This window comes from Sphaerodactylus townsendi, linkage group LG03 (genome assembly GCF_021028975.2).
Source record: "Sphaerodactylus townsendi isolate TG3544 linkage group LG03, MPM_Stown_v2.3, whole genome shotgun sequence".
In the NCBI taxonomy this organism is placed as follows: domain Eukaryota; kingdom Metazoa; phylum Chordata; class Lepidosauria; order Squamata; family Sphaerodactylidae; genus Sphaerodactylus; species Sphaerodactylus townsendi.
In genome coordinates, this window is record NC_059427.1 from 161,914,659 (window position 1) to 161,926,962 (window position 12,304).

General features: G+C 46.3%; 1 protein-coding gene across 1 annotated transcript; it reads left to right on the forward strand.

The window, feature by feature from the left end:
• The first annotated feature begins 4,142 nt into the window (after window positions 1-4,142).
• Window positions 4,143-5,090, forward strand: LOC125427972 (olfactory receptor 1L4-like). The gene has a single exon (XM_048487540.1). The coding sequence runs from the start codon at window positions 4,143-4,145 to the stop codon at window positions 5,088-5,090; it is 948 nt and encodes a 315-aa protein (XP_048343497.1).
• The last annotated feature ends 7,214 nt before the right edge of the window (window positions 5,091-12,304 follow it).

Genomic DNA, 12,304 nt, shown 5'->3' on the forward strand with positions numbered 1-12,304 from the left:
GCCAACCAAAAGCAAGCCCGTTTCGCCACACAAGAATACAGAGCTTTTAAGTGGCCAAGCATCATGGTAAATCACAATTTATCATAAAATGAACAGAGTGCCAAAATAAATAGCCTACCAAGCAAGTAAAGAGTCCCCATGGACCCAAGAGTAGTTAAAGGGTCCCTCCTCTTACTAGCCAGCAAGCTCCGGGCTACGAGAAAGAAGAAGAGAGGGGGAGGCGAGGGCGTGGAGACGGAAAAGCGGACCCAATTAGTAACCCCCTCTCGGCACACACAAATAATTAGTAACCCACTCTCGGGAACTGGTGAGAACCTGCTGGATCCCACCTCTGCCGTGAACATGTTATCAGTGTACCTTTTGTTGAATGATACGTCTCCAAAAAGATTGACAGCAGGATCCCTTATTAAACTGTCTTCAAATCTTTCCATGTAGAGGTTGGTGAGAGCAGGACAGCAGGAGAGAAGATTCCATGGCTAATTTGTAATTAGTATTGATGGTCAAATCTAAAGTAACTGTGATTCAAGATTAAATCTAGGAGCTCCAGCAACAAATGAATATGTGTGTGAGGGGGAAGAGGATGTGTAGTTTTCAAGTCAAAATAATGTTCATCTGTAATTCTTGACTCAACATTTAATGTAATGAAAACAGCTCCAGGCAGAATCTTGAGTCCCTCTATCTTATTAATGGACTCTGTGGTATCTTTTATGTAAGTGGACATATCTTGAACAAAGTCTGGCAGAAAAAAAGTCCCAAAATGGGGTTATGGGTTCCATAATGGAGCCAATGCCAGAAACAAGAGTGTAGCCAGGGAATGGGTGTGTGGATTCATGAATCTTGGGAAGGCAATAAAAATGGGAACTTTAGGATGCTCATTTAGTAAGAATTTAGCTGCGTTGTCATCGATGTGACCCATTATATTACATTACATTACATTACATTACATTACATTACATTACATTATATTATATTATATTATATTATATTATATTATATTATTATATTATATTAGCTGCGTTGTCATCGATGTGACCCATTAAAAAAGTCTATAAAATTATGCATGGGGTAGAAAATGTTGACAGAGAGAAATTTTTCTCTCTTTCTCACAATACTAGAACCAGGGGGCATTCATTGAAAATGCGGGGGGGAAGAATTAGGACTAATAAAAGGAAACACTTCTTCACACAACGTGTGATTGGTGTTTGGAATATGCTGCCACAGGAGGTGATGATGGCCACTAACCTGGATAGCTTTAAAAAGGGCTTGGACAGATTTATGGAGGAGAAGTCAATCTATGGCTACCAATCTTGATCTGCCTTGATCTCAGATTGCAAATGCCTTAGCAGACCAGGTGCTCAAGAGCAGCAGCAGCAGAAGGCCATTGCTTTCACCTCCTGCATGTGAGCTCCCAAAGGCACCTGGTGGGCCACTGCGAGTAGCAGACTGCTGGACTAGATGGACTCTGGTCTGATCCAGCAGGCTAATTCTTATGTTCTTATGTTCTTATATTGCCATCATCCATAACTATTTTTACAGTTCTTTTAATGTGAGAGATGGGGTTATCCTCTAATCTTTGGTAAAAAATCAGTGTCAGCCAATTGCTTATGAATTTCCTTGCAATAGTCAGGTTCTGTAAGGGTCTGTCACTCCAGTCATCAAATGAGACTCAAGAAGATTTCAAGAGCTTTATTGGAGCCGTGTCAGCCCAAGGCTCAGATAGCCGAAATGGAAGTTTAGCCCTCTGACCTTGGTATATACCTGTAAGTTACAGAAGGTTCAACCCATAATTCCCCCACCCTCGCATTCCCATTATTTTATTTATTTTTTATTTATAATTCCACTTATATACCGCCCTCCCCCGGAGGGCTCACCATGTGACAGGACAGTGGGAACAGAGACATTGTTTGGGACAGACAGTTCAGTCCCTCATAGAAAGGCAGATAAGGACGAGCATTCAAGCTCACTTCACTAGTTACATGCAAGCAGGGGGAGGCCTCCTTAGCCTCAGGTGATGATAATGGCCGAGCCATCTGTGGCCTTGGTGTAGACGTGCGAGATGCCAGGCCAAGAATGCCACAAAGGATGCAAATCACTTGTGATTAGAGTGATGTTTTCTAAAAGATTAAGTGGTGTTACAAGCAAGGTAGTTCTACCTATTAAAAAGCTTGGATTGAAAAGTTGTATTGTTCCCAGTGCCCAGCCCTTCTGTTCCCTGAGCGTCATCTAGGGAAATACCAACCACTAGGGAACAGTGCTTTAGTTAACTGGTCTCAGGTGGACCCAATGGTACAGGTTGCTGTCTCTGGGGTCTACCTCCTAACCTATTGAAAAAGTGTCAGGTTGATGCAACCAGAATTGTCTTCTCCACAAGCTGATGTGTCTCTATGCTTCTGACTACCAAGTAGGACACAAAGCTTCTGCCATTTAGCAAGGTCAGGGAAAGAAGGGGCAATTTCCTTCTGTTAGACTCATGAGTGCAGGGTCCACTGATTGGTAATTTTGGCCCCAAAGCCCAAATCCTTGTGATGGATGAGATCTACATTACTTTTGTGATTTGCCCCATTTCACCCTGCCTGGTTTCCTATGCATTCTTACTGAGGGTGAAGCCCCACTGAATGTAACAGTGTTTAAACCCACTCAATGCAGCAGGAATTACACCTTTGAAATTATCCGAAGAGCAATTGCCTTACTTTCCTTTGTAATTCTGGCACTGATGTTTAGTGATGGAATCCAGCACCAGTGTTTCCTTGCAGCTGCTGCTGCTGGTGTGGCCAGTTTATGTCCATGCGTTTGTTAATCTCCAATCTTCGTATGGAACTTCTGGAACAGGTACTTCTTCCTGCTTCTGCAGCACTGATGACTTTTTAACCAGGTGAATTTCATTATTTTCAGTGCTTTTGTTTTGTTAAAAGAAATCTTTGCTGCTGCAGGTAATGGCCAGTTTATCTCAGTGCGTTTGTTAATCTCCAATCTTCGTATGGAACAGAACTTCTTGAAATCAGGCTCTTCTTCCTGCATCTGCAGCACCAATGATTTCTAACCAGGTAAATTCCATTATATGTAGTGCTTTTTTTGGTTGTATCTATGGCCCTTTCCGCACGGGCCAATAACAGCACCCTAGGGATGGCAAAAACGCTGTCCCTAGGGAGATGTTCGCATGGGGGGGTGCAGCTGCATCGCAGCCGCGCTGCCCTTGCTCCCCCCCAGCGATGCAAAGCCGCTGTTTCCAAACCTTGCTCCCCGAGCTAGGTTTTCTGGAAAGAGTGGCTGGGAGGCACCACCCCCCTTTCCCAAATGACTTACCTTCCCTGTGACCTTCTGGACCGTCGCCCAGGCCTGGGGATATGCCCCCCTGCCCTGCGACTCCAGAGCTGTCACGCAGGGCAGAGGGGCATGTCCCCTGGCCTGGGCGACGCACCGGAGGGTCGCAGGGAAGGTACGTCGTTCCTGCCTTTACCGGGACCATTCGTGCGAACGGTTCCGGGGGGTGCGTGTCGGCGTTGTATACGCCGACACCCCCCCCCCCAGCATGGCCATGCGGAAATGGCCTATGTTTGTATGCATTTATATACCAAACCCATATTTAGACCAGATATCCCTATGTCCGGGATACTCCCCTACCTCCTTTTGTCAGATTAAGTTGCATTTTGTTAGGTCGCATGCACTTCAGAACATCCCTCAAGCAGTTCTTGGTTTCCACAACCTCTGTGGGATCTGTGCTGAGTGTTATTTGCATATTGGGCCAAGATATAATCTTGCAGACCCATATAGGCCAGAATCAAACTACTATTATAGCAATGTATGACCCTGATCAGTAGATGTGCAGTTATCCTGGGTGTCTTTGGTGGTCTCCCATCCAAGTACTAACCACGGCTGATCCCACTTAGCATCCGTGATTTCCTGAGATTGGGCTATGCTGGGCCATGATCTATTCATTCCTGTGAAATCCCAGCTTTGAAAATGATGAATGGACTATAGCAACCATTTCCAAGTGTTTGTCCTCTGTAGGCCAGACCATCGTGAAGGATGGGGCTGCCTCCTAAGTAAGAATGTTTAATACTCCATATCTAACCATGTGTGAACGTAGCCTGTATGCAGGATCTGAACATGGAACCAACTCCTTTCCACCCTTCTCCCCAGCCATGGTTCTTCAGAGTAATGCAACCTGTTGCTATGGATTCATCCTGCAAGGTCTCTCCAATGAGCAAGAGCAGGAGCGTCTTCTCCTCCCCATCTTCTTCTTCATGTATCTGATGATTCTACTAGGCAACCTGCTGATTGTCCTCCTCATCCGCTACAATGCCCGCCTCTACCAGACTCCCATGTATTTCTTCCTTAGCCATCTTTCATTGGCTGATGTGGGTCTTTCCTCCTCTACAGTTCCCAAGATGATGTATAACCTACTGATGCGCACCAGAAACATATCCTATGGTGGTTGCTTGGCTCAAATGTTCTTCACCTTGGGCTTTGGAAACACTGAAAGTTTTATCCTGTCCACCATGGCCTATGATCGATATGTGGCCATCTGTCACCCATTTCGTTATGCTGTTGTGATGAATCAGAAGACCTGTATTCTTTTAGCTTCTGGCTGCTGGCTTTGTGGTTTTCTCCACTCACTACTCTACACTGTGATGATGTCTTGTCTTTCTTTTTGTGCCTCCCGGGAGATCCCCCACTATTTTTGTGACCTCCATCCTTTAATTAAGCTGTCCTGTTCAGACACCTCAACAATTCAGATGACAACCCTCACTGAGGGGACGGTGACCATGGTGGGGCCTTTCACAGTTACTGTCCTCTCCTACGCCCTCATTTTCTACAGAGTTCTCAAGATCCCCTCAGCATCGGGGAAGCGCAAGGCGTTTTCGACCTGTGGTGCCCATCTCACCACGGTGGTTTTGCTTTTTGGGACTGTCATTGCCGTATATGTCCGCCCTTCCTCTGCTTATTCTGGCACCAAGGTTCGGGTGATGTCTGTAGCCTACACAGCTGTGACTCCCATGCTCAACCCCTTCATCTACAGCCTAAGGAACAGTGAAATCCAGCAGGCTCTGAGAAAATGTCTAGGGGGTCACCTGAAACCATGGAACTGAGCCATCCTTTCACTTTTCCCAAAACCTAGTCCCATACTGTTTTTTATAATTTTTTTTTAATTTTCATATTTGATAACAGCACAAAAAAAACAGAAGTTATAGAAAATAGGATGTACTGGTAATTGTAACAAATCATACCCCAAAACACACTATTTTCAATAGTGTAAAGGGAAGTTTTTCATTCTGCACATCAAAATTGTGATGGGCAGTCAATTTCACCCCTGGACGCTAGATAACAGTGTCTTCTATAACAGAACTCAGTAGGGCATCTTGTAAGACAGTTAGCACATTTCCTAGCCGCAACTTGAATTGATTTGTACTCTGTTGTTGAACTTAATCTGCAGAATTTTTTGCATGCATGAGCGTGGTCATATAACAAATCACAGAAAATGCAAAGATTTTTTTTTTGCCAAAAAATGCCTTGGAGTTCAAAATATCCAAATAGTGATCATTGTACAGAAGGAGGAAATAGGATTTTGAAAACTTATGGCTGCTTGATTTAAAAACGGACAACTTTTTTGCTTGTACACAAAACAACACCTATGTTGAGTTGTAAATGGTTTTCCAGAACTGTTATATTGGATAAGCTAACCTTTTCCTGGCTGTACCATCCCAGCTCTGTGTGTAGACATGTTGCAAGCTTTAACAATTCAGCATCTGTGCAATCTATTCCTTGTTCATATCTCATAACCCCAAATAATGCTGCGGCAAAGCATAGATTGTGGTGATTGCTGTTCAGGTCTATCAAAAACTTACATTTTTTATCAATGATTAAGCTGTAAGGAATGGATTTAAGGCTCCTGTACCCACCTCCCCGGCAGGGACGGGGGGCTGGAAATGGTTACAACAAGTCTCAGACTATCATCGGCCAAAATTTCAGTGTTGCTTGCAGTGTACTAGCAACATAGTCTAAAATTTCTGAGGCATTAAGCTAATTTCCCCCCTTTTTAAAGAATACATTGGATTCCTCAGCCCTGTAGCGTCCAGCCTCACACAAAATCGTCCATCTCAATCCTCCCGCTAATATCATTCATAATTCTTTGAACACCATTTGATATTTCAGCAAGAGTATAGCTAAATGATGTCACTCTATCTAGATCAGTGTTTCCCAACCTTTTCAAGGTCAGGGTACCCTCGACCTCACTCTTCATATCTCACGGTACCCCTGCCGCCACCCTCCACCTTCCCCTCCCATTGCCCCTGCTTGCCACACCCCTCACCTTCCCCTCCCAGGGTGAAGGGTAGCACTGGGGGGTGGCTGCCGACCTTGTGGCTGGCCCTGCCCCATGGGCCAGCATGTCCTTGCTGGCGCCGGTGGGAGACACCACAAAAATGAGGGGGGGCGGTAGTGTTGCTGCGGTACCTCTGGGACATGCTCACGGCACCCCAGGGTACCAGGGAACCCTGGTTGAGAATGACTGATCTAGATTAATAAACCTGAATTCTTTACTAACCACAACGCTTCTAAAAATTTGGATGTTGTCTTTCCCATGATCTCACCCTTTGAATATGCACTTCAGGCTGATTCAGCATCTTGTGCAGAAGAGAAATCCATACACTCTTCTTTTTCAGGCCTCCCCCCCACCCCCTTCAGACTCTGATGAGGGTAGGGGCCTGTCTGAAAGATCAGCATTTTCCGGTAAACCACCCCCACCTGTGTAACAGTCCCTGTACAATCTAAATAGGCACCATGCTAGCATTCATGAAATGGTTGGTCATAGTTGAATATTTATTCTGGTCCATCTTGTACGCCTGCGCAGCCTGGAAGGCCTGACGGATTTTTCCAAGTTATCCATTTTTTGCAGCATCTCTGACAAAATGGAGTGCAGAGCGATCCCAAACTCGATGTGTTGTGGGTTTGGAAACTCTCCAAGAGCATCAACATGAGGCTTCTTGGCTTTCACACCCTCATTTTCCCGCTTAGCAGCCTATGGTTTGGCCCAACACTTCTGTTTGCTCAGATTTTTATTCGGAAACACATCTGAAAACAGTATAAAGACCGCATTTAGAAATTGTCACTTTGTTTATCTATTATCCTGTTATAAAATTGTATATAAATAACACCCTTAAACAATAGCTCTGGCAGGTGTAAAAAAAAGCCTAGATTATGTAAATTATACACCCCTACTTAGCAAACCTTGATAGAACAAAATGCAAATGTGAAAAATATCACCTTATTCAAACCTACAAACCCACATACAGTAACTCCCACCTTCCACTTCAGGGGTGTGCCCCTGACTGCCTATCACGTACCATCTTCATGCCCACCCAACTTGGCCTCCAAGTGGTCACCAGAAACAAAGCCAGTAGCGGTGCTCTGGCCCCACCCAAGCCCAACCTCCCCCTCCCTCTTGAGGAGGAGCTCCAGACTCTCTGCAAAATGCTCTCTGTTGAGGAAAAACAAGTGTGGCCCTCGAAGAGCAAGGAGGGTTTTAGTGGAAGGGAGCCAAACTTTTTGTGCCTGTGCCCCTCCGGGCCAAGGTTCTCGCTGCTTGCCATGACGTTAAGTCGGCAGGTTACTTCTGTTTCAGCAAAATTTTGTATCTGGCCCATCGGCAGTTTTAATGGCGGTCTCTCCGCAAGGATGCGGAGGCTTATGTGAGGAGATGCCTCACTTGTGCCATGGCGAAGCATGCCCTGGGCAGGTAACTGGACTTGCTCCAAGCTCTACCCACACCTGAAGCCCCTGGGAAGGTGATCTCAGTAGATTTCATCACCGATCTCCCCTCAAGCAGGGGGAAGACTGTCATTTGGGTGGTGGTAGACCTGTTTTCCAAGCAAGTGCACTTTGTCCCCTGTGGGGGGGGGGGGGGTTCCGTCAGCACAAAACTGGCCAAGTTGTTCATCCAGCATATCTACCACCTTCATGATGCCCCAGTTAAAAATAATTTCCAACCAAGGCAGCCAATTCGTGTCTAGGTTCTGGAAGCAATTTATGAAGCTCTTGGGCATTGAGCAGGGCATCTCGTCAGCATACCACGCCACCACCGACGGTCAGACTGAATGCACCAATGGGGTCCAGAGCAATACCTGCACTATGTGAACCACCATAACAATGACTGTAAGTGGACCTACTCCCTTTTGCTGAGTTCGCCTACAACAATGCTGTGCACTCCAGCATGGGTAAAAGCCCTTTCCATGTGGTGTATGGACAGGAAAGCAAACTTTTCCCAAATGCGGGAGATTTCCTGCCCGAACCGGGAGACCTCCAGGACTGGGGGGCAACCCTCCAGGTCTCCTGGAAATCAGTGCAGGAGGCATTGTGGAAGGTCAAGGAGGACTATAAGAAACAGGCCAACTGCAAACACAGCCTTGTTTCTTATGTGGCAGGGGATTATGCCTACGTTTCCACTGAAAACTTAAGGAGGCTTGCGGGTACCCGCAAGTTGGGACACAAATTCATTGGACTCTTTACGGTGGTGTGAATGATAAACCTGGTAGCAATAGAACTTAGGTTGCCTAAGAACTAACGAGGTGTGCACCCTGTTTTTCATTCTAGCCTGCTCAAGAAGGCGGCCCCGAATGGCACCCCACCCTGAAGCCACCGGAACCCTGCCTGGTCAAAGACAAGTTGCATCAAGAGGTAGCCAACATGGTGGACTCCCACCTCCATTGTTGCTGTCTCCAGTATCTAATTGCCTAATTGCCTCCTGGGTTCAATGAGTGGGTTCATCATTCTCATGTACATGACTTGCGTTTAATAAAGGCATTCCACAAAGCGCACCCCGACCGCCTGTGGGGGGGGGGGGAAGCAAGCCTTAAGGGAACAGAATGCAGCTAGCACGTCCACTCCAAGGTCACAGATGGCTTTGTCATTATCATCGCCCCCGGCTAAGGAGGCCTCCCCCTGCTTATGCAAACCTATTCAATAGAGCTTCCCATTCATTCTTATCTGCCTGCTTCAAGGGATAGGTGGTTCTTCACATCTTGGTAGTTCTTGTATGATCAGCCAATACCTATAAAAAATTTCTAATTTTGTTCACTCATATAGGAATATTCAATAGAGCTGATTATTCTATTGTTCTCCCCTCTTTGCCTGTTAGAAAGAAAAATAGACTCATAGAGCTGGAGAGTACCCAAAGATATCAAGTCCAACCCCTTGCCAAGCAGAAGCACACAATCAAGGAAGGGTCTTCCCTTTTAGCATATCAGCTCCTTAACTTGCTTTTTTAATGACTGGCCAGGGATAGTCCCTCTGCTCAAGAGTGAGCTTCCCACCTCCATAACCCTGTATAGCCTTCTTATAGGCCTCTGGTGCAGTAGGAGTCTAAAATCCCAACCACTGGTTTGCCCCCCCAGGCCTCCCCCCGCGAGTCCCGTGTGCTCCCGCCACCCTACGCTGCCTACTTACCTGGCTTCTGTGCTGCACCAGGTGCCACCCTTTCCAACGTTAGGGGGGAGGTGAGGGAAGGTGGTGGCTGTGGGGAGCTGTTGGCGGGGGGCCATTTGGCCCCCAGTGCAGCCTGATCAGCAGCCAAACGGCACCCAGCATGGCCTTCACTTTGGGGGAGGCCTTCTGGAGAGCCAGCAGCCTCCTCCAAAGCAAAGGTTGCACTGCCAGCCGGCTGCCAATGGAGCCGCATGCCTCTGGGCAGTGGCATGGCCTTTGGGGGAGGCTCCCCTGATGGCTGCACTGTTGGCCCAGAGGCAAGTGGCCCCAATTGGCTGGTAAAATTCAGCCAAGAGCTTCACTTCCATGGACCCCACAGTTTTCTTATAGTCTCTTTCAGTATTAGGATTCTAAAATCCCAACTACTACTTTGCCCCCCAGGCCTCCCCCTGCGCACCCCTCCTTCTGCACCCCCCCCCACACTTGCTGCCTACTTACCTGGCTTCTGTGCTGCACCAGGTGCCACCCTTTCCAATGTTGGGGGGAAGTGAGGGAAGGCAGTTGCTGCGGGGGGCTGGCAGCAGGGGGCCATTCAACCAGCAGCCTGATCAGCACCCAAATGGCCCCCAGCATGGCCTTCGCTTCGAGGAAGGCCTAATGGAGAGGCCTCCCCCAAAGTGAAAATCACACTGCCAGCCAGCTGCCAATGGGGCCGCATGCATCTGGGCAGCAGCCTGGCCTTTGGGGGAGACTCCCCCAATGGCTGTGCCGCTGGCCCAAAGGCACCCAGCCCCATCGGCTGGTGGGATTCAGCCAGTTAGCTACCAGTTCGGTAGAACCAATGCAAACCAGCTGGTAGTGAAGTTACACATTTCTGTCTGTTTCCTTCCTATATAAGGGAAGATATTTTGGCTCAACATTTAATGCAATGAAAACAGCTCCAGGTGGAATCTTGAGTCCCTAAGAACATAAGAACATACGAACAAGCCAGCTGGATCAGACCAGAGTCCATCTAGTCCAGCAGTCTGTCACTCAGAGTGGCTCCACCAGGTGCCATTGTATTCACATGCAGGATGCAATGCAATGGTCTTCTGAGGCTGTTGCTGCTGAAAATCTGGACTGTTAAGGCACGGTAAATCCTAGATCAAAGAGGGATCAAGACAGGTAGCCAAGTAACTCGACTTCTCCTCCACAACTAAGTTCAAGCTCCCTTTTAAAGCCATCCAGGTTAGTGGCCATCACCACCTCCTCTGTGGCAGTATATTCCAAACACTAATCAAGCATGTTGCCATGCAAAGAAATGTTTCCTTTTATTAGTCCTAATTCTTCCCCCCGGAATTGTAAATGAATGTCCCCTGGTTCTAGTATTGTGAGAAAGAGAGAAAAATGTCTCTCAGTCAACATTTTCTACCCCATGCATAATTTTATAAACTCTTAATCATATGCCCCCCCCTGTGACGTCTCCTCTCCAAACTAAAGAGAGTCCCAAACGCTTTGCAGCCTCTCCTCATAAGGAAGGTGCTCCAGTCCCTCTAACTAACCTTGTTGCCCTTCCTCTGCACCCTTTTTCTATCTCTTCACATCCTTTTTGAGGATGTGGTGACTCAGAACTGAACATATAATTCCAAGTAAAGCGGCCGCATCTACGGCTTTATATGAGGGCATGACAATCTTTGCAGTTTTATTTCCCACCCCTTTCCCAATTCATCTCCAGCATAGAGTCTATTCCTTTCTCACAGCTGCTATGCATTGAGCTGGACATCTCTAAGGAACTATCAACCAAGACTTAAATCCCTCTCCTGGTCTGTGACTGATAGCACTGACCACTGTAGCATGTATGTGAAGTTTGGATTCTTTGCCCCTATGTGCACTCACTCTGCATTTAGCTAAGCATTGAACTGCATCTATGCCATTTCCTAATACCCACCTAATTTATCAAGGTCCGGGCTTGGAGCTCTTCGCGAATCCTTTTCAGGGTTCCTACCACCCCTACATAATTTGGTATCATCTGCAAACTTGGCTACCACGCTACCCACCCCTACTTCCAGGCTGTTTATGAATAAGTTATCTATCCATTAATTGACTCTGGTATCTTTTATGTAAGTGGACATTCTCTTTGACTTCAAAGTGCAAGGTGGTGAAAAAGGTCCCAAAATGGGCTTATGGCTTCTATAATGTAAATCCAGTGCCAGGAAACAATAGTGTGTAGCCATAGGAACGGATGTGTGGATCTAGCTGAATCTTCTGGAAGGTACATACAAATAGGAGCCCTTGGGATTCCTACTGAGTAGGTGGAATTTAACTTTGTTGTCATCGATGTGACCCATTATATTGCCATCATCCATAACTACTTTTACAATTCTTTTAATGTGAGAGATGGGGCTATCCCTCTAATCCAGTGGGTCTCAACCTTCCTAGCTAACACGACCCTTTAATACAGTTCCCTCATAAGTTATGGTGACCCCCCCAAACTACATATAAACTATGGTATAGATAAAATATTAAAGGACTGTTTTTCGATGATCTTAGGTGACCCCTGTGAAAGGGTCATTATTTTTATTTATTTATTTTTATTTATTATGAGATTTATAAGATCACTCTCTCACCCCCCAAGGGGTCTGCTGAGGGCGGCTCACACAAATGGCTGCACTTTTAAAACAAATAAAAGCAAAAAAAACATTCTAAAATACAAGAATGCAGCTTAATTAATTAAAAACTTAAAATTTAAAAGCTTAAATAGCAATTACAAATTTACATACAAGTTAAATTAGACCCCCAAAAGGCCAAGTGGACTCTCCAGGTTGAGAACCTCTGCTGTAATCTTTGGTAAAAATCAGTGTCAGCCAATTGCCTATGACTTTCCTTTCAATAGTCAGGTTCGAGT

Coding starts and splice junctions, on each gene's coding strand:
- LOC125427972 (XM_048487540.1), top strand. CDS start 4,143: ATGGTTCTTCAGAGTAATGCAACCTGTTGCTATGGATTCATCCTGCAA.